The sequence below is a fragment of the Ambystoma mexicanum genome, chromosome 11, assembly GCF_040938575.1.
Source record: "Ambystoma mexicanum isolate Mex_15411 chromosome 11, UKY_AmexF1_1, whole genome shotgun sequence".
Taxonomy (NCBI): domain Eukaryota; kingdom Metazoa; phylum Chordata; class Amphibia; order Caudata; family Ambystomatidae; genus Ambystoma; species Ambystoma mexicanum.
In genome coordinates this window covers 887,877,536-887,901,151 of record NC_090934.1, presented here as the reverse complement: position 1 = coordinate 887,901,151, position 23,616 = coordinate 887,877,536, and the positions used below count along the sequence as shown (strand labels likewise).

The following is a 23,616-nucleotide window of genomic DNA, read 5'->3' as shown; positions in this document are numbered from 1 at the left end:
AAAGTTACATGTGATCAAATCAATGCCACAGCTGCTAATTTTATGCAACTTGTCTTTACTAAGAGAGCCACTGTACACTAAATGAGAAAAAAGATAACTAACCACAAGAAACGATGTAAGATTAACAGAATTCAAACAATAGCAAGAGAACTGATAAACATCCTTAAATCAGCATCGGATACGCTCACTGTAAAGTACAGGGTCTGCAGCTATTTAACAGGCTTGCTCACAATAAGTGGATTCATGGTACTGTGATGACTAATAGTTACATGTCAAACAGTAAAAAGCTCCAAAAGAAAGTATCATACACTGCAAACTACAGGGGGTTTAGAGCTTTACATTCATTTTACTCTTATCGAAAATCTGATCACACACAATCCAGGTTTTGATACCCTTTATTAGACTAACTGTAAGCATTATGCAGTGGTGCAACAATGCAAAAGATAGTGAAGTCTCACAGACTTCTTCATAAGATGATACAGTGGGAAATGAGTAGCAAAGAAACACACATTGAACAGCCTAACCCCGATAGCGAAAACAAAGGAGAATTCACTATTTAAACTTAATTGCTTGAAGGAATGCCATGCATGGAATACAGGCCTCAAGTGGTTGCCTTATCTGAAGAAATATAAAACTTGTAGCAGAGTAACACACAAAACCGTATCCATGGAGAGCATTTACCTTTCAAAAGATGCCGAAAGATGCACTTTAAGGAAGCAAATCCTATTCAGATACACTGTTGAATGTGATATGCTCTTGATCTTAGGGACCGACAATCTTAAAGTGCGCCCCAGTAGGTTAAAAGAAATTATCACATACTTTTATCTCAGAGTGGCTCATTTTACATAGTGGGTTCCAACCATTTGAGCTTAGACACCAACATTTCTGTTGTCAATGTCATTTGGATGAGGTGCACAACATTGGACAATCTGCAGTTGTACTTCCCTTGTATCTGTATTTTTTTGGCTCTATGGGTTTGTTCTGGCAGATTTGGTGCAGCTGTATTGGCATGTTTTGCATCTTCTAACATTGCACGGGTATGCAACTGGTTTTCTTTGTTCTTGATCTAGTGGCAATGCACTTCTGGTCGGACACTTGATAGGTTTCTTGGTTGCATGCACTTAAGAGACTTTCTTTGAACATGTCTATTAGCTCATCATCCCGGCTAAAGATTGGTTCTAGGTCCTTAACAATACTATTCAATTGTGTTAGTACTGGATGATAAGTAACAGCGGAGAGCATTTGTTGTGTGTTTCCATTGTATTGTAGCAAGTTGTCCCTGGGTATTTCCAATGTACAATCAAATTCCCATTCGTCTGGCTGAGTGACACTTTTGAAAGAACAATGTATGGCAAGGTTGATTGTCACTTGTCTTTCTGATGGAGCATATTCATTTGTACTGGAAGACCTGGCTGTAGATAACAGACCACTATGCATGGAATGGATGGAATCTTGCCCTGTGTACGCATTTGTTCCCGTTTGTGTTTTTTTTTTTATTAAGCTGTTTCTAGGTGGTTAGTCGTTAGAAAAGAGATAGTTATATCCAGCAAGTGTGTGCTCTTCCTGGAATATTCCATGGTGAACCTAATGCAGTGGTGCAAGCCATTTAGTGATTGGTTTAATTGTTTTAGAGAATGTTCACTTTTGTCCAAATAAAGGCGATCTTATCATTTTATTAGAGGTATGCTAGTGGTGACTGTGGTTGTTGTTGTGAGAACTCTTGTTCAATGTCTGCCATGAAAACGTTACCATCCTGAGTGGCCATGTTTGTTTCCATGGAAGTTACAATCCTTTGTAGGAAGTGTCTTCCATTAAAGCAGAAATTGTTGTGTGTAAGTATACATTTTGTGAGATCTGTGATGGCCTGATTGGGGTGTCTATCGAGGTTTTTGCTTTTTTGATAGAATCTCTGCCATGCCCCTTTTTCATCTTCATGTGAAATCTTGAAATAAATTGAGTTGGCATCCAAATTTGCTAGGAGTGCATCTGGTGGTGCACATTCTACCTCTTGAATCTTCCTGAGGATGTGTTTTGTGTCCTGCATAAAGCTGTGTCCATCAGCAGAGGTTTTAGGATGGATTCAATATATGTTCATCTGGATCTGTTAATGTATTGACTCCAGAGATGATCAGGTGGCCTGGACTTTCTGGTTTGTGGACATTTGGGACCATACAAAATAATTCAGGAGTAGGCATCTTTGGTATCAGATCTTGGTGGTGTTCCTCAATGTTGCTTGGAATGGACCTGATAATCTGTTTCAGAGTTTTTTTTGTAAAGTCTTCGAGTCATGTCTAACTCAGACAAGAATGCAAGCAGAACAGTTGCAAAGGTAGGCCTAAACATAAACCAGGATATAGTGTTAAAAGGTTGTCATAAAGTGCTTCACTGAACACACATTTCGAATAGGATGGCTCTAAAGATATCCTGGAATAATACAGCATGGCGAGAACACCACAGAGACAAATGACATGAAGGGAAGCAAAAAAAGGTAACAGGTGTGGTATCTAATATGGCCTCTGGTAAGAAGCCATAGGAAAGGAATTCATCTAGGTGCAAGCAAACCAATCATCAACGTGTGATATATATATATAGGCCATGACTACACCAGTTCGCTAGTTAATCAGATACCCTGTAGTCTCTCTCTTGCTGTCTGCAAGCCGCTCATATTCGCTTTAGAAAATCCTATGGTAAATCATCCTTAAATCTACAAGAGGCACCACACAAATTACTTTTTGAAGAAGTAATTTTGTTTCTAAGAAGGTAGTAAAAACCTTTAGAAGCTCTTTATAGTCTCCTTGATTTCAGTGAGTCTTTTTCGTTTTTGCCTATTTAAAAGAAAGAAAAAAACAGAACAATTGCATTCATGATAGGATCAGTATAAAAGCTGAACAATGATGACCCCCATATAGTTAGATCATTTTTACTTGAGCTAACTTTCAAGAGGGGGCATACACATTATAAGAGTGATTGGAATACAGGTGTAGACTTTATGAAGGATAAATCCTCTGCAAAATATGTAGAGTACCATGTTCATTCATCGCCCGTTTTTTTTTAGGAGTTTTTTCCTGAAACATTTTCCCCAAAAAAACAAGGTAAGGGCATATAAAGGTGTAAGGCGGGTGGGAGGATATGGAATAAATAAGAGGGGAGAGGGTCTTAGAGGGTAATCCCCCAAATAAAAAATAAAACATTCAATTCGTTTTTCCGGCTAAAATATTTCAGCAAAAAACTTCATGAAAAATAAATGGGGATGAATGACTATAGAACCGTATGTAGCTGTGGCAAGAAACCAAGGTGCAGTTCAGATTTCACATTGCTTCAAGACATGCAATGAACAGAACACTCCTGCAAGATCAGTCATGTGTGGGCCACACACACACACACACATACTACCTTATACTTAGTCAGGCGACAAACCCAGGATTTACTAGCTGCAATAGCTATGGCAATATATAATGAAACCCTTATATGGGGCATGATAATGAAATATTCCATAAGAAATTCTTGACAACAAATGTCAAAAACAACTCAAATGGACCTAAAATAAAGGCAGATGGAAAGGCAACTGGAAATGTCTAGAGATCCCCAGGAAAAGATGAGCAGAGTGTGTTGATTAAAGGCATCCAAAAATATCTCAAAGAGGAACTTATTTCAAAAGCACAAGCTCTCCATTCTCATAGGAGCTTGGAAATGCTTAGTTTTCCTTCTGGGTCTTTCACACCTGGGCTGAACATCTACTGATCTCAGGTACCTAAACGAGACTCCGGACCATCAGTCACCAGAGTCAGACTACTGGGCAATGTTCTTTAGTTTCATGGCTTGATTGCTGCTAGTTTCAATCAGGACTGGTCTTGGAGTATCGGCTAGCTTTACTCTTCTCTGCTCACTCAGGGGGTGTTCAGGTTTGGCTGCCACCAGCAGAACCTGTGATACCAATATTAATATTTACTAACACCACTCCTGCATAAATTGTACAGTCTTTTGTCAAGAATTGAAATAACCAAACAAGATGTGTTTAGTGGGCCTTATTTTCTACCAAACGTTTACTATAAGTACAGAAACATTGTCACTTTATCTGCAGTCAGTGGTGTGATTCTTTAGAATGTCGATACCAAAGTGTCATTGTAGAAGCCACGAGCAAGGGAGCAATTCTGATTACTGAATTGGATAGGCATTTGGAAACTGGCTATGTCTAGGTGCGTCAAAAAAAGAACAGATAGTAAGTGAGAGTATATGGATCTTTCTGAACCCATTTAATAACTTAATTTCCTTTGCTGTCTCCAATTAGCTGTATTCTGTGAATACTACAACCAAGACGAATTTTGTCGATGGCATTATGATCCCTGCGGCTCCCGCTGCACAAAGACTTGCAGGAACCCCAGCGGTCTTTGCCTTCATGACTTACGTGGCTTAGAAGGTAAGAGAAATGTCCTATTTTTCCCAAAATCTTAGCGCAAAGATGGATACGTTTGTTGGATGTTAAATGCATTCCGAAGATCGTCCCTCATCATTTAGAAAGTTACATATAAATAGTCAAGCAAAATTATTATGAGAATATTCAGTATCCTTGTGTTATTGAAAACAGGCATTTAAACTATACCATGGATCTGAACTGCCTAATATTTAAAATGTGCCTTGTAAAGTAGGTTCCATTTTTAGTGTGGTGGACTTCGTATGATGGAAATACTTTATTAGGACTAAGAGTATACATCAATAGCAGCATTCATAACCTTCATAGACTTTACATATTGTTGCTTGTGAGGTGACTGCAGCTTTTTTCTGTTTAAGAAAGTTTACATATACATGCAATGAGAATAACATAGTATTTAGTAACATAAGCACACGATGAAACATCATTCATGACAATGGCAAAGGTATTCACAGTATGATGACAACACGTTGTACAGTAGCAGTGGAGCAATCATCTATGTTGAAAAATACATTGATGTGTTGGAGAAGTGATAGCAGTGCATACAGTGTGTGAAAGAAACACAAACATCGTTTGGTCAAATGTTTGTTGACAATAGCTCCCTATGAGTTCCCTCACATTTGATTTCTCATTTGAGCTCATTGTACCAAGCTCCACACGTGGGTAGTGATGGCCTCATCCACTGTACTTCAATTTGTTTTCAGGCTGTAACTAGTGCTATTCGATTAAACCTATGATTTGAGAAGGCAACTTTAATGGATTGCATTCTCCCAGTGATTCCTCATTTTGATAGATGTCCATCCAGAGTCAGCTGCTCAGAATCCTTTTCGACAGGGGGCATAGTACGGCTCGACAATGTCTCTCAACTCCCTCGTGTTCAGCTGCACCACTCCTGGGCTCCGGATGTGACACTGATTTCCGTACTAGAGGGATGCACTACGCCCTCTTACCACAGATCCTTTTTTCTGCGTGCCCAGCACACTTTTTCGGAACACAGCTCGATTCTTCGATTCAATCGTAATTCTTCCCACGCCAGTATGTCATGGCCTAAACTGTCTGGGTTCAAGCACTGCAAGGACTGCAACTCCAAGTTGTCACTCAAAGACCCACACATTATCTGTGTGTGGTGTCTTGGTGTCAGGCAAGATACAGAGCAATGCGGTTCTTGTCTGGCCATGAATCCGAAGGCGGTACAGGAATGATCATCAAAACTGCCACTCAGTAGACAACCATCGAAATCGATGTACTCATATAGCATGACATAAAGGGGCCTACTCCTGAGAAACGTTGGTAAGGAAGGCATCATACTTTTTAAAAAAAATTATTGCATTCATCAGGCGATTCCCACCACTATTTCTCGTCATACTCGCACAAAAAGAAGTCCCGACACAGATGCGATTCACACTCGTCGAATAGAAAGAATAAGTCCTACCCTACCAAGTGTGCATGAAGGGAGGAGTGGGAAGAATTTAAAAAACAGATGATGTATGTCTTTGAGAAGGCTGCAGCTTGTATAGCTTCGGCTTTGATGCCTCAGGCAGCCAGGGGAGGTCAAACGCCTTTGTGCTCTGTCAATTAAGAACCCTGCTCTAGTGCTGATACCGCCACCCCTCATCTTACAAAACCCCTCAACCAGTGGCTATTCAGCAGTATTGAAAAGATGTGGCAGATTGGGGACAGATTTCTTTGACTCGATGCAGTCGATTTTCGATGAGGAGGGCGACCCGGTCAGCTTCGAGATGGAGCCTCTAATGAGCTCAACCATGGATGCATTGCCCCATTTCATGGTGGACCAAGCAGGTTTACTAGAGCTTGCGGGGGGGCTTCAGGAAGCGAATGGAGTAGACATGTCCCAAGATGTTGAGTTTCAAAAGAAGGCTCCTTACATGCGTCCGAATGCTTAGTACCGCAAGGCGGTTGAGAAGGTCGTCATCGAGCTCGGGCTCAGTCCTCCATCAAAGCTATTGATACAATAGGATTTGACCAATATCCTCAACAGAGGATCACTGGCGGAATGAGCCTTACCATTAAACGCTGCCATTGCGGACAAAGCCATGCACCTGTGGCAAAACCTGTGTTCGCGGCCTGTGGTCGATGCAGAGTTAACAAAAAAGTATACGAGAGGAGACCTTCCATTCCTGATGGCTCATCTGAGCCCCGAAGGCTTTGTGGTGCAGGCCGCGACTGTAACCTGGAAGGCTTCAAACTTTGCTGCTTTATCGAATAAAGTGTTTGCCTCGGGGAGCATCGCACTGAAAACCAGCAACGCCTCTTGTGCTTTTGCACATTTTATGGAACACAGCTGGCCATTTCCCAGTGGGGGAGATTATGGATGGCTTCATGGATTTTGTACATGATGGGAAAGAGATGGCCTGCAAGGGACTCCAGGTTGGTTTGGATGCCACAGACTGCGTGGGTCGTGCCATGGGCATGTCGATTGTGCTGCGCAGATCAGCTTACCTTAGGAGCTCAGAGATTTCCCCTGAATGTTCAAGCAAAGCTCCTAGAGCTGATCTTTGATGTGGAGCATTTGTTTGGCCCTTAAGCCATGAGTCCCTCTGGAAGTTTCTGACGACTCCTGCTGTCCCGTCAACGGCACCTGCATCTCAGAAACCTCTTTGAGGCCTCTCCCATGCATCTCCGGTTGGAAGGAGAGCCTCCATTTTCTTGGGCAAATGGAAGGGGATCACTTCTGATGCCTGGGTCCTGCAATTGGCCAAGTTAGTCTACTGCCTACCATTCATGAAGCGACCCCTGGACAGACTGCCACCACACTCCTGACAGTCGGATGGGAACTTCGGGAAGAACTAGAAGCCCTTCTGTTAAAGGGAGCAGTGGAGGAGGTGCCACCCACAGAGAAAGGCTTGTGCTGTATTCTGAATACTTTCTGGTTTACAGGGCTTTGGACAAGTTCCTGGGGAAGGACTGGCTCAGGATGATGACTTTAAGGGCAATTGTCTAGGCTCTACAGCTCCAAAACTGGCTGGTGTTACTGGACCATCAGGATGCCTATTTCCACATACCTATCCTCAGGAAGCCCAGGCAATTCCTGAGGTTCATCATTGGGGACACCCATTACCAGTTCAAGGTGCTCCCTTTTGGCTTGACCTCCACACCCATGGGTTTTACCATGCTAATGTCCCATACTTGGACAACTGGCTGATGCAGAGTCCATCTCCAGAGCAGGTTTCGAGGCACCTCAGGGACCCTTGCTCCCTGCTACACAACCTCGGCTTGTCCCTGAATTTGCAGAAATCATAGGCCTCAACAGCACAGAGTCTCCCATTCATCTCAGTGATCTCGAACACCCGGTAAGGGAAGGCTTTTCCTCCTGAGGAGAGTCACCAAAGTGGAAAAGATGGTCAGTCTTTTTCCAGAATTCCAGCAATCTCTCAGCATCTTATTTCCTGTGTCTGTTGTGCTTAATGGCATCCTGTATTTTTCTAGTGCCACAGGAGAGGCTCCAGATGAGATCTTTGAAGTGGCTTCTCAGGAACCAGTGCTGGGGTGAGATGTCAGGTGTATTCTAAGTGACAAGGTCTGTGGTTAATGGCCTTCTTGGTGGAGCAACAGGACAAACATGTTGGCAGGAGATTCATTCTGAGAGCTGTGGCCGGAGATGCAGGTAGTCACGAAGCGTCACTGAAGGGCTGGGAGGATCATTATGGCACCCTTCAAGTCAGAAGGAGAAAGCTTGTCACATCAGTCTCTGTAGTTGCAGGTTGTCAGACTCAAAGCTTTCAGTATTTGTGCCTTCCCTCCAGGGAAAATATGTCCTAGTTCAGATGGACAACACAGTGCCCATGCACTACCTCAACAAACAGGGATCCATGGGGCCACTGCCCCTGTACATGGAGGCCATGAAACTATGGTTCTGGATGCTGGTGAATGATTTCTTAGCCTCTGCAGCTCATCTGGCAGTGATGGAGAATGAGCTGGCAGATGCTCTGAGCAGGCAGAGCTGAGTCTCCCGCATGTGGGAACTAGGCCCGAAGGTTGTCGTGAAAATCTTCACCTACTGGGGCATCCTGACATTGGATCTGTTTGTGACGAAGGACAACTTGAAATGCAAACAGTTCTGCTTGAGGGAATTTCTCCACAAGGGGGCATTGAGGGACACATTCCTGATGTAGTGGATCTTCGACCTCCACCATGCCTTTCCACTGTTACAGATCATCCCTATGTTTCTCAGGAGACTGAGGAGTTTCAGGGCTTATCTGAACCTGATTTCCCAGACTGGGTGAGGAGGGCATAGTAACCGGGCCTCCTGGAAATGGTCATGTGCCCACCTCTCTGGCTTCTTCAGAAGCTGTACCGGATGGCGCTGGGACACGGGAAAGCTGGTATTATAGGTGTTTTTGTCTTAGTGCAGGTTGTCCAGTAGGTCGCTGCTTGCATGCAGGTGGAGAAAGTTTGTGGCATGGTGAAAGACGAAGGGAGTGGATCCTATTCATGTCCCACCTCCATGGAATGAACTTTTTGTTGGCCAAAGATAAATTAGGCATACAAGTGGGTATGGTAAACGGATACCTAGTGGCCCTTTCTTTGTTTAAAAGGACTCCAGACAAGGTTTGTTTTACATAATTCCAGTGGTGGCCTAGTTCCTTAAGGAACTTGTTAATTATTTTCCTCCTTTGTCTTTCGTAGTGCCTGATTGGGATCTGAACATGGTTCTGATCTTTCTAACAGCAGCTCCATTTGAGACTTTACATTGTACTGTGCTGTTAGAATTCCACCTGACTCAGAGTATAGATCTGCTATGGTTATTACCTCCACCCCAGCCATCTAAAGATGAGGAGATGCTCCAAAGGGTGCTGAGTTTCAATCTGGCCAGAACAAGCTCCTTCAAAAAAGATGATCAACCATTCATTGCATTTTCACAATCCAGACTAGGGAAGGCTGTTACGAAACAGACCATCTCCCGGTGGATAGTATTGTGCATCTCAAAGTGCTGCCAAAATGCAATCAATTGAAGGAGTAATTACTTACGAGTAATGTTCTTTCCATGGATTATTCTCCCACAGATTTCTCATTGCCCTCCCAACCTACCCTGCTTGGAAGTTCATGAGTTGTATCTGTGGCCTGTTGTCACACTTCTGTTTGCAGATTAAGAGGAAAACATTTTTTTTTATTCCAATTGGTTACCAAATGGCCCATTTTTCTTGTCTGCCCCTCACAAAATAAAATATATATAATCAAAAGTTGTTGGTATTCATTTTTAGGTTTGTTAAGTTGACCTTCATTGACTAGTATGCAGTTTCTCTTGCAGGCTGAGCCTGGGGATTAGAAGGTGGGGAACTGAGGTAAAAGGGTCTAGTGTATTCCTTTAGCATGGTGATCAGAGTCACATGTGGGGTTGGGGAGAGGCGCGGCCGAACATAAGGGGGTCGAGAGACGATGTCAAGCCGCAGTACGCCCCCTGCCGAAACATTTTTAGAGTAGTTGACACTGGATGGGTATCTGTCAAGAAGAGGAATCTGTGGGAAAAGAATCCATAGAAAAAACATTACTGGTAAGTAATTTCTCCATCTCGGGAAAAGTATTACATGCACATCCAGGGTCAGTTATTGCTCGATAAGTACCTGTAAAAAAAGAATTGATATCAGAGATCATAAGCATGCCAGATATATAAACACAGTTATATAACACTTACTTCTTGGGTAAGATCCATTTGAAGTGGGATCAAATTTTCAAATCTTCAGTAGTGCATAGAACATTTGATACAAAAAAGTTTAAATTGCAGAGCTTCCCCTTATAATTTCATGAAGGCGTGTTTGATATGTAAGCACATCTCCCTCCAATCTTTAGCTCCAATTGCCATTCCCATTGCAGCCTCCCACCTGCATGTCACTATAATAAACAGGGTGTTTCTTCTGTAGATATTTGAGATTGATGTAGTCATGAACTTGCTAGGAAAGTGTATTGAATGACATTTGGTGAAAGAAGGACATTTCTTTACAGTGTTGACTCTTACTTGATAATACTGAAGTATGCATTCTCATCATCATAATAACTTTATTCGGCCATCAGGCCATCAAAGTACATCCTAATACAAAATCTTTAATAAACAAAACCAAATTAGATTTTTTTTCAGAATACCACAAATTCCATGGGATCTGCCACTTTGGTCCCAATTTGACGTTGACCCAAAGATGTAAGTTTTGCACCAGTTAGGGGTGTGTTGGCTGTGGCAATCCCATATTGTGTCACAGAGTCAGGGAGAGGGTGCAAGCTGATTGAGATCCCAATCGTAGTCATTTGGCCCGCCCGCCCACTACTTCAAAGACCCCATTTACTATTCTCCAATCCCAAAAAGCCAGTTTGATGCTATCAAAGGTGTTCTTGCCCTTACTTGGGATTCTGCAACAACCCGCCATAGAGTCTCTAGATACAAAGGGGCAACTTCCAGTAGTCCTCAACCAGAATAAGCATTTATTTAGTAGGGCATCCCTTGGCTCTAGCTTGTTTGCTGCCAATTTGGGTACCCCATGGAGATAAACTATGGCACGTTTAGGCCTTCCTTGATTAGGAGGCTTATACATACCCCGGACTTATATGAACCCTGGACTCTGGACTCCTTCCTTCTGGGGCAGTCAATGCCCACGGTAGTTGGGACCTGAGCCACCAGTGGAGGAATCATTAACCTGGGGTTCGAAAGCCTACTACTATCCCTGGTTTTAGCACTGGAGTCACATAATCGGTTATTAGAGAGAGATTCCCCAGATACCAAATTATGGCAGGCAGCAATCCCTTCTGGGGTGGCCGAATCCATGGGAACCTGTTCAGTGGGGCATTCCGGGGGTGGGATCTTATACCCCTGGGCGGCTGTTGTAATGTCCAGGTGCTCCTCCTGTGTACTTCATCCTCCCCTCCTTTGGACCTCTAGAAATGTTAGTAGCAGTTTTCTGCCAGCTCTGCAAGGATTTGGTTGTGCCCACACCCCCTTGATGAGTAGCCCTGATCAACTGTGATATTGTCATGGTTACTGGCATAGGTTGAGGTTTTGGGGGGCTTGAAAGGCCGGAGTGGGGTTAGGCGGAAGAAGGAGCTAGCCCCAAGCTTGTGGACGAGAGAAGGTCACTCCAAGGGCTACTATGGGGGCTTGAGGGAGGTTGGTTTCCTGGTGCATTTTGGGTCAGACTTTCACCTGCAATCAAGGGAGGTGATGCTGGGGTAAAAGGAGTATGGAGGGTAAGAGATTCAATGGTGAGTGCCAAATCTGGGACCAGGCTGCGGGTCAAGGGGAGACTTAGTACAAAGTTACAGCCAGCATCTGTGCTGGCTGCCTCACTTGCCTGCTTCTCTGCCCCCGGGTGTCATATGTCAGTTGGCATATGCCAGATAGACCCACAGGGGACCAGGGTGGGACGATTTGCACACAGGGCAGGGGGTTTCAACAAGTGTCAGGATATGAGAATTGTTCGAACCCACTGGGCCCTTTTCCTTATAGCAAGCATTGACGCTACACATGGGGTTCCCAATAACAAGCACACTTTTGTTTGTGTCAGGGACTTCCTGGGTCTTCATAAAACCTCCTGCGCCAGGGAACAAATGGAACAGACCACCCAGATTACTGTAAAAAGTACTCTTATTACACTTGTCTTGGGATCCTGCTGCCACTTCTGATGTGTCTTGGCTCCCTAGGTGCTGTTGGGCATTTTCTGTGGGCAAATTGGCAATCACTGCAGGATCGCCAAGCTTGGGCTTGTTGACAAATGTCCCGGTTACCCCCAAAATAGAGTCAGAGATAACCGCTGAGGTTCGCCCCCCCTGTCGTCGCTGCCTCCTCACAACCAAAGTTTTGCACTGGGATTTGTGGTGGAGAAGGTCTTGGGCAGTGGTTTGGGGGGAGAAAAGGAGCGGGGGAAGGGGAGTTAGGGTTGGAAGGTGGCTGCTCCATAAACAGGTCCGACAAGGCTGTTATTTCAGATTGTTTAAGCAGGGGCACACTACACACCTCCGGCCCAGGCTTCAATTTAATCCTTTCCACAAGTGTTCACCTCAATATGCAGTACCCCGTCCGTCCTGGGTATGGCCTGGACACCATGCAGCGTCAAACCTTGCCCCGCCGCAGGCTTCACCGCTGCAGGACTTGTACAGCGCAGTTATGTCCAGGGGGGCTTGGCCTCAGTGGGAGCAGGGATCAGAGAGTCTTTCAATGCAGCAAAATGCAAAGTAATGTGAATTGGGCCACCAAAAGTAAAACAAAAACTATACTGGCTGAATGATCCGCTCTGCAATGGGTCAGCGCTTTCACTTACTTAGCATCACATTTTCAAAAGGTTTGTTATGGCACCTGCATATTGAAGCTCAGGCTGGTAAATGTGCCCAAATTAATGGATCTGTATTGCGAAACGGGTACAGCATGGGTGGGCTCCCAGTTTATGTTCTACATATTTATAGAGTTAAGTTTGCATATACAAAGAAAAGAGAATCCATTTCTCAGAAGATTTATGGGGGGAGTGTGGAATCAGGTTTTTCCTGGTTACATAATCCACCAAGAATGAAGCACAATGTTTATTTCAGACCTCATCCAACTTCAACCGTTATTATATTGGCTATGTCTCTGGGGAAATTCAGCATTGTCACCGGTGAGGTCACTAACCGATGATATTTTGGGCTTAGATGTCATGCACAAATTAGAATGGCCAAATTATATAGGCGCAAGCTTCGCTCAGCTTGGCTTGATGGATCATTTTTATTGCAAAACAGGTGTGGGGGCTTAGGCCCTGGAGATTACGAAATAAGCCTTTTTAAAATTAAAACATAGTAAGAGAGCTAGTGAATGCCATAAAAAAAGTATTTTTGGTTATTTTAGTAGGAAAGAAGTATTAGGCCTGCCAAATTATATGATCTGGTTCAATGAACCGAGAAAGAGGGCAGTCTTCATTCGTCTGAGGTCCAACTTTCTTTTTACGAAAGGTACCCTGCTGGACAAAAGAACGCAAGGCTTGAATAGTTGTCCTTGCAATCAACATGATATGGATGATCTGCTGTGTTTCTTGTTAATATGCACTTTAAATGTGAAGTTGCAGCATAAATATTTTTGCCATTGCTTAGGAATTGGGGGATAAGAAGGGCAAGTGCATCTTTTAATATGATTTTATCACCACAAGGTCTTAACTGTGCACTACAAATCTATATCGAGCAAGCTCTGGAACTCAGAACAGTTTTATTGTAACAATGTAATTTTATTTTGCTAGTTTATATTTTGTAGTAAATTAATTGAGCTCTGTTGTATTTGTGCTGTTGTGATTGTTTTTGTACTTTTATGGGTATCACCCGAAATAAAGTTTTATTTCTCTTCTCTATAAACTCATTCACATGAACCGCCAAATCACCAGTCATAGAGAAGTGTCAACATTCCCCAGTCCATCTGAGGGCATTTCCCCGCCATCATCAGTTTAATCAGTAATGGTTTAAGCCAGCAAAAGAACAGAGGTACTTTCAACAGAATATGAATGAATAGGTACAGACTTTTGGACAGAATTACCATTTTAATAAAGGTGATCTTGCCTGTCAGTGATATGGAGAGAGTGATTCAGTGCACAACCTGCTGATGGGCACTGTTTATGTTTGTGTATACAGATCATTGGGACCCCTGGTAATTTGTATTACCAGCACAATAATAATGAGAAAAAAAGCATTGAACCAAAGAGGTATGACCAAACATAAATAAAAGAAAAATCACAACATAAGGAAACAGGATTGAACTCCAATAGATAGTAATAACTAATCTTAAAGAGGGTTCTTAAATAAATATAAGGTAGGAAAGGAAGGAATCTCAAGAGAAAGAGCATTCCACAATGTAGGAGCTAATAGCTGAAAACATTGTAAAGGAGAATAAGCCCAAGGAGGACGTTGAAAAGAAAGAAAAAAATTGAGACGCCGAGCAAAGAGGACAAATCAGATGATAAAGAGAAATGTTATCACAAAGACAATACTGCCTGAACACATATAAAAAATCATATAGAAAAATGGAAATCAGATCAAGTTGCAGTAGAAGGTCATTGAAGTTGAAGCAAATAGGGAGAAACTGAAGATGAAATACTTAAATAGAATAAATATGACCATCAGAGTTAAAAACCGAATGTAGAGGCACAATGGGATAACGTGGTAGTCCAACATAAAAAGGACTACAATAATGAAGACCAGAAAGAACAAGTTTGCAACAACTAAATTGCTGAAAACGTAAGGAGATTACACATTCTCTGAATATTATATAGCTGATAGCAACAGGCATACACTACCCTTACAATATGAACCTGACAAGAAAATATAGCATCAAAAACAAAATTCTCAGAATGTTCTGAACTAGGAAATTAATTAGGCGATGAAGCACAAGCTGGAAAACTGACAATTATTTTTGAGTTTAGATAAAGAAAAGGCAAAGACATAACGTGTATTTGTAGAACATACATTCACCCCCAGAGGGGCATCTTGGCACTATTGATAGATATCTGATGTTATTTGTTACCCAATTTAATGGTACTTACATTATCAACCTCAGGAGGATACATATCTGTGTTGAACTGCCAGGATTCAAACCTGTGGCTATGTGATCAAAAACAGGTGGCTGTAGCGGATGCATCCACTGAGCCACAGACCCAGCTGACATTGTGTGGCTTCTAGGACAAAGACTATGGGCCTCATTACGACCCTGGCGTTGGACCATGGTGCTATTAGCACCATGGTCCATGCCGGATTCCGCCATGGTGGATGGCGAAATTACCGCCCCTTTACAAGGTTGGTGGGGCGGTAATTCCCCATTCACCACGGCCCCTTCCCCATTCCCATTTTTGGCCCATAGGGCACAATGGGAATGGGGAAGGCGCTAATTACGGCACCGTAAATTACGGTGCCGTAATTAGCACCAAGGTCCCTTAGCGGGTTGGACTTTAACGCCTGCAAAAAGCAGGCGTTAAAGTGTGAATTGGGCGTTAAGGGTTTAACAGCGCCGCAGCCTTTTACGGCGCCGTTAACCCCTTAACGCCAGGGTTGTAATCAATTTCAGGAGTGACAATAGGGAAAGAAAACAACATGTGTGTATTATCAGTATGAAAATGTAACAAAATCAGAAATTAAGGAAGCAAGCAGAAAGTTAAAGAGTAAAGTGAAGAGGGCCCAACAGCAAGCCCGAATGAACTTCAATTGGAAATGACCTGCAAGAGAAAGGTAGGCCATTCCACAACACCACAAAATAATGTTTAACAAAATAGGAAGAAAACCATAAAAGAACAGAACCCGAAATAAGGTAAGAGAGTATGGACAGTATTACAGTGATCAACACTGTCAAAAAGCAACACTTGGAACTAGCATATAATATGGAATACAAGAGAGCCAGAAGGGCCGTCTCTGTAGAGTCTGCTTCACGAAAACCCGATTGAAGAGTAGACAATTATTCCTGAGTACTAAGACAGTTTCAATCTTTGAACAATTCTTTCCAAATGTTTAAAGAGGTAAGTAAAGAGAGAAAGTGGTTGCTAGTTGGAAAGATTACAATCGTCAGAATTAGTTTTCTTTAATTACGGTATAGCTGTTGCCTTTTTAAAAGCATAGGGGAACTTGATGAAGTGAAGAATTAAAAAGAACAAACAAATAAAACAGCAAAGAAGGAAACTGATTTAATCACTACACTCATAGAGGATTTAAAGGAGCAGCCGTAGGATTAGATTGAACAGTAAGTGAATAAATGTCAGGCTCTAGACACCAAAGGAAACAAAGATAAAGAGGAATCACTGAAAATTCTAGACACTTACAAACATATACCATTACATTACATTGATTAAATGAAGAACTACTTTCAGAAACTTCAGAAATAAATTTAGGGAAAACCTCAGAAGAATTTGAAAAAAGGTGGGCGGTTTGGCTACTCGGCCACGGTGTAGGAGGTGGTTTGTGTGTGTTCCTGTTGATCCTCAGATGATCCTGCAGATACAAGGTGCTTGGAGTCTGCTGAGAATTGCTAATTCGAAAACTTCAGCATTATGACTTTAATGTGCATGCAACGAACGGAAGACTGGTGTGAATCACAGTGCGTGCAGCAAATCACGTTTGAAGAGCCCAGGCTGTGGCTGAAACAAAATGGCGCCCAGCAAAGAACAAAGGGACGCACTGTAATACTACGGCATTGCAGGGAGAAGAGCCGCACTGGAGGCTAACGAAAGAGGACTACGCACTGAATAAGGGATCGGAAAGTGAGGAGAGGAGTCGGAGGCTGCGAGTGGGAGTGACCGCTGCAGTGCAGGGGTGAACCGGCTGGGAATAGCTAATCCCCCATACTAACGTGAGATGGGGGTTTAGATTCTATTAAAGACAAGGAGGCGATTATTATGCAATACAATCTTTACTCTGAAACCACAGCAGCAAAGAAAAAACTTTTACAATCAAAAAAGTTGTAAAGCACAGAACCAAATAGAGTTCAATGGGCCTCATTACACGGAAGGCGGTGAGCCATGGCGCTATTAGCGCCGCCTTGGCGGAAAGGGGATTTACCGCCCCATTCCAAGGTTGGTGGGGCGGTAAATCCCCCTTCCGCCATTGCCCTTCCCCATTCCCATTTCTGCCCCATAGGGCTCTATGGGAATGGGGAAGGCGCTAATTACGGCACCGCAATTTTGCGGTGCCGTAATTAGCTCCGAGGTCCCTTAGCGGGTTGGTTTTTAACACCTGCAAAAAGCAGGCGTTAAAGCACCAACCCGCTAAGGGACCTCGTAGTAAGGCGGTAATGGTTAACGGTCACCGTTACCATTAACGGTGGCCGTTAACCATTACCGCCTTCCGTGTAATGAGGCCCAATGTCACTGTAGGGGAGCACCCCAATCCATCATGGAGGACAGGTCATGCCCTCCAGGAGACCAATGAGCTGGGACCCTTCCTTATATAAATCCATTACTCTAATCCCAATTCCTCTTTCTGTAGCTGTCTTGAACCAACGTCAACTGCACAGATCGGATGATAAACAATGAAGGCAAATCCAGTGAAGCTCTCGTACCACGCACTCCATAACTTGTAACTGCAAGCCACACTCCTGATCAGAACCTCAACTCGTGGCTGTAAGACCAACAAGCAAGAATGGTGGGTGGTTGGGAAAAACAACAAACCAAAAAATGTTCACTCTTGAACCACCTGTGTACATGTGTGTCACAATTGTCATATCATATGAAACCCAGGGCGCGTGGGTGGTATAATAATCGCCTCCTTGTCTTTAATAGAATCTAAACCCCCATCTCACGTTAGTGTGGGGGATTAGCCATTCTATGACAAGACAGGAGGCTCATATTATGCAAGTTCAAAGCCTTGCATCTCATTAGTACAACATGATCCATACAATAGGGCTAATATAATAAAACAATATAATAAAATAATATTTACAGCAGCAAAGAAAAAACATTTACAATCAAAAAAGTTGTAAAGCACAGAACCAAATAGAGTTCAATGTCACTGTAGGGGAGCTCCCCAATCCATCATGGAGGACAGGTCATGCCCTGCAGGAGACCAATGAGCTTGTCATAGAATCGAGGAGTAACAAAGTGTGTTCAGGATATTCGGAAGACCGAGCCCTGCGAGCCGGAGACGCAACAAGAAAGGATTGACAACAAAGGAAGCAGCAGAAGAATGGCATGGGCTCACTGCTCTGCGAAGACTCCCTGTTCATAACCAGTATTGTGGAATTGCAGTATAGCCCCTGAGATACAAGTACTGCTCGCAGAGTCGGTGACAGAGACTGTGACGGATGAGATCGGAAGCGCCTTCCTGACACAACTGAGGTACGGTGCAGTCGATGGCCCGGAGGCAGCATCCCTCATACGATGGAGGTCGCTTTGAAATAGACACAGCACAGTGAAACAAAGTAGCAGGTGCTGCACCGCGGAGAGGAAGCCCCGTAGAACAGTGCAATTGCCACTCGCATGAGGAGACGGGTGCTTCCATGGATTGTGAAAGCAGAGCACATCCATCATATGGGTCGGCTGGCCACATTAAAGTGTTTTCAGGTGTGTGGCAGTGTAAACGTAGACTCACTGGGAGACACAGGCTGGAATCACGCAGAGGGAGAGGAAATTAAGCCACAGGCTCGGTCACCGCAGCTGTGGATCTGTGACCACAGAGAAGAGCCTGCCAAGTACGGATGTGAGCGGCCTGCCGCCTGTGGAGAAGCAGCGGGGGTCAGGTCCGAGTACCCACGAGCCAAAGTGCAGCCACCAAAGTAGTTCCTTGCACACAGTGTAATGCACAGAGTGATAATGTACAGGAAATCAAGGGCTTGAAGCATTGTGGTGGCTAGAGGCGAGCTGCAGCAGGGAGCACATAGACAGCACAAGCCAGGAGCAGGGTGCGCACGTTGAACAGAGGGCGGCGGTACCACTCCTTAGAACACTGGGGCAGAGGGTTGGACAGCAAGTAAGCGCATGAGGCTCAATGTGGGGCCGGCACACTGGCACCAGGAATACCCAGCCACAAGTTGGATGAAAAATCTATGGGACCTGAAGAATGCCAGAGTAGGGCACGATAGCCCCCTGCTGGAGCTGGAAGCTGATGAACACACCACACTGCTAGGACAGAGGGAGGGCATAAGTAGTGACTATTCAGAAGGACGCCCTAGCACGCTAGCTGGACCACATGAAGTGCTGAGAGGACTAAGGAGGTGCGATTTGCCCATTGAAAGTGGAAGGGCCACAAGAAGCCCTGGGCTGAGAGGTGTAACACTGTTCTAGCTGGCTGCTGGCAGCGAGAAGATTACCTCAAACAAATGAAATCGCAATCTGTACTCACTGTTATTAAGTGGCAGCCCTCTGGGCCCGACAGGCCATAATTATTGTCAAGTCCACACAACGTCAGGTATCCCTGTAAGCATAACAGTGAAGTCACTGTGTCCACTACAATTCATGCAAGACCGTCTTCCGACCGAAATATAGCACTCCCCGAATGTTTTTCTCCAGTTCTGACAAGAACAGCTCCAGCTAAAACGAAGGGCTGCTGTCCAGAGTGACAGTGATCTAGCCTCCAATCAGGTCCATGGGAGGGGTGATGGGGCAGCGCTGCCACACTAATAACCAATCAATGCCATATTTTGAGGTAGTCTACTTCAACCAGCCACCAATCGGCGTCACCATTGTGCAAGTCTTACGGCAGCGCGCTGGGTGAAGCGCCCAAGTTGGACATTGGCGGAACGGTGACACGCAAAGTTGGGCGTGACAAATTTGTAGGGCGCATGCGGTGTCATACCGTCTTAGCCCAATGAGGTAAACTTATTTACACCATCGCCATGTAGACGACTCTGCCACATTGGATTATACATAACATTGATATATGTTTACTCAAACATCCTCCGCATGTTTTTCTCATGAGCATACAGAGCATTAGCATATTGTTGAATCATTGTGAACATATTTCTCGTATTCTCAGGAACGACAGTATTTGTCTAATTTTTCAAGAATAATTATTTGTTCGCACAAGTAAGTTGTGACATTCAAGATGGATGCCAATATTTGTGTCATTGGGTAATGATTCAAAGTACGTCATCCGCTCCATCGCATTCCTCCTGAGCCCTGTCTTTGTGCACCTTTTTAAAATGCTTGCCACAAATGTGAAGGCATGTGCATGCGGCTGGAGAGGGGAGAGAGTGATGGGAATGGAAACCTGGAAATGAGCGGAAAAAACTGGTAGGGGTGACATCATCTGAAGAAATAAAACACGAGTGATGTGTGGCAACCACATTGCCTGAACGTTTTTAAAGTGGCCCAGACTTTGTCACAGTGCTAATCAGTGATGGGAAGACTTTACAACATTAGTCATTTCATCTTGAAGCCACAAAAAAAGTTGTAGGAATATTTCCTAGACCTCAAGCATTTTATCAAGTCAACTGTACGTAAGCTTGCCTTAATGAGCCATGTATTTTAAACAATGTATCATTTTATTTGGAAGATGCATGGTATCTTTCCCACTCAAAGATGGCTGTTAGTTTTGGCTTGTTTAAAGTGAGCTTCCTTAGAGAGAATCATCCAAGATGGCTGCCTCCATCGAAGATCTCAAAGAGATCCGATATGGGAGGAAATGGGTGGCATTTGCTACAGGGATTAGCGTGGCTAGGGTCTGGGAATGGGAGGGATTCAATAACCTAACAACTGTGTATCCCTCCTCAAACGTCATCTGCATTGGAACAGCATTACATACCTCATTCAAAGCCCATATTTGAAGCTCTTATGTTAAAGCTCTTATTTTAAAGACAATAGTTTCGTTTAAACGCACCACCTAATAACCCAAACTAATGAGGTGTGTACAGTTAAATCTACATGCGCATTTGCTAGTTGTCGTTGTAGGGAGTTCAAGGGAGCAACAGGTTCCAGAGGGGTGCGATGATGGATGCATTCAAGGACGGGAACATTAAAATATGGCCTGGAAACTAAAGTGGATAATACGTTTTTTTAATCGTTATGCAAGAAAATAGTTTCACTATTACTAGTTTTATGTGCAAATATAACACCCAACTGTGATTTTAATTTGCAAATCATGCAGACATTTGGAAGTGTTGCCTCATTTTGATGATGAATTTCCGACCACTTTGACAGCAATCAAAGAAACCATTAAACACACAAACATCTAAAAAATTGCTGGATATGTTTGAAATACATGTAATACCCATGCACAATTTGGGTGGGTTGTATTTGCCATTTTATTGATCCTCCAAATGAATGCTGTTTTATTTTTATTTTAGCATAATGATAAAATGGAAAGGTACTTTTTTCGAATGTTTGAAATCAAAAATGACATTTATCAATAAGCAAAAAACACATAACATATTAAAACAACACAATCCGACTTCAGCATTAAGATAAGTCGGAGTTTCAAATGTTGGACTAGTTTAATAGGCAGTCATTTATCATGAGGCGCTAAAAAAGAAGGCGCAGTGCCTTTGAGCTCCCAGCCTAATTTACATTTGCTTTGTAGCAGAGTTGGGGAACGAAGCGGACACACCTGCCTCCGCCTTGAAAGTAAATTTGTTTCACACCTACATACGATTTTTCTGCGTATACAAAACGAATGGATTCCTAGGGAATCGGCTTGCATATGGCACCTGCTAAAAGCATGGGGATAATAAATGCAGTCTGCAACGCGTAGTTTGCAGGCTGTTTTTACTTTTTTTAAAGACAGAACATAAAAGCAATTATGCTTGGTTTCACTCCTTACTCTTGCACTCTGCCTTGCAAAAGGTTCAAATTACATACAGGAAAGCGAGCAACACATACGTGCTATTGTTGGCAGTCCCTTGCCGACAATAATCACTTAGCAGAAAATGACCACCATAGAAAATTATTCAAACTTTCTGAAAACAAAGACACATTAATTAAGGAATCTTTCATGTTATTCAAGATATTTTAGAAGTTGAGATTAGTATTATATTATTATAAAAGGTAGTTAAGATTTAATGTCCCATTCTAAAAAAATAAGTGCCTCATATTTCACTGCAAAATTAGTATTTGGTTGAAAGTATTTACAAATTCAGATGTGTCCTTCCTTCTTTCCTGCAAACTTGTGGGAGTTAAGAATGGGTTATTTGGATTCCGAGATGGAGACTGTACGCTTCTAGACATGCAGGCAGAGCTCTGCTCACTCGGTTAGTAACTGTGACTCTTACCGGCCGATTGCCTTAATCAACGTTGATGCTAAAATGTATACAAAAATTCAGCCCAATAGAATTGAAGACTTCCTTCCCACCTTGATTCACCCCAACCAATCGGGGTTCATCCAACAGTGCCAAACATTCGACAATATATGTAGAATTGGCCACTTGGAAGAGAAAGCACATAAAGATCAACTCCTGCTATCCTTCTCTCCTTTGATGCAGAAAAGCTTTCGACTTGGTGGAATGGTCTTTTATGTTCAAGGTAACCGAAAGGATGGGTCATGGGAAGGGTTTCATTGGGATGGTAAGGGCCAACTACAAAACCCCCTCATCGAGGATACCGGTGAACAGATCCCTGTCCAGGGGATTTTGTTTGACTAGAGGCACCCAACAGGGGTGTCTCTTCTCTCCTCTGCTATAGGCACTGTATCTGGAACCGCTATTGCAATCTCTACACGAATCGGAGGAGGTTCATGGGATACCATTCAGAGGAGCCCAACATAAGGTGGCAGCTTCTTCAGATCAGATGACATGCTACTCATGCTGGGGGACCCAGGGACATCTTTCTGGGGGGCTGGGAATGTCCTGAATGATTTTGGTACTGTTTCTGGACTGCGGATCAATTAACGGAAATCTGGGCTACTTAACCTAACGTTGAGGGGAAGGGAGGCCACTGCATTTGAAAGAGTACTCACCTTACTTACAAAGCCCCAAGGGGATCAGATATTTAGAGGTAAATATTCCTCCAACAATGTTCCCCAAATGTTGTCCTTGACCAAGACCGAACTCCACAAATGGAGTGCCCTGAGGGTATCCTAGTTGGGGAGACTAGCCGCCATCAAAATGGTCACGGTCCCTAGGCTTTTCTACCTCTTCTAAACTCCCTGGTGGCCATTTGCAAAAGCTTCTGTGCAGACCTATGATGATTCACTAGTTGCTTTATTTGGCTAGGCAAGAGATCCAGAATCAGCCACAACTTTTTACAGCACCTAAGAAAGAGGCAGGCCTGTCTCTTCTGAACTTCCAACTTTACCACAAAGCTCCCCAGATTAAAATTATTAGGGAGTGGTTCACAGGGAATTATGGGAAACTTTAGGTGGGAATGGATCGGGCTGTAGTCCAAGCTGAATTGAAGGAGGTCCTCTGGCTCCCGAAGCTGGACAGACCATCTAACATGAACCAGTCCATCACTAAACTGGCGGCAGACACCTGGGATAAATTAGTCAAAATATATGGTATTACTTTGTTCCCCTCCCTATTTACACTGATTTTCTTCAACCCAAATTTCTAACCGGGTATGGAGCAGGGGCCTCCCAAGTGTGGCGGACAGAGGGCTGCCAAAGCCTAAGAGACATGTATCAGGGACAAACAATTCACTCATTTGCATACTATAAGGCATGCTTCAGTGTAGAGGAAAGGGAGAGGGTGAGATATTTCCAGATTAGACACTGGCTAATTCACCCAGAGTTGAATAAAGCAGCACTCTTTTGAAAAGTATATTACTACTCAGGATGGCTCTAGGGGCCCGACCTCGGGCGTGCATAGGGTGCTACATGAGGCTTCC

The 23,616-nt window shown here is 43.6% G+C and overlaps 1 protein-coding gene across 1 annotated transcript in view; it reads left to right on the top strand.

Moving 5' to 3' along the window:
* The window catches only part of LOC138505058 (mucin-2-like), an 894,965-nt gene that overhangs the window by 558,649 nt on the left and 312,700 nt on the right, over positions 1-23,616 (top strand). Inside the window, exon 26 of the mRNA XM_069625383.1 lies at positions 4,289-4,417. Within this exon, the coding sequence (XP_069481484.1) occupies positions 4,289-4,417 (129 nt within the window). The remainder of the gene's footprint in view (positions 1-4,288; positions 4,418-23,616) is intronic.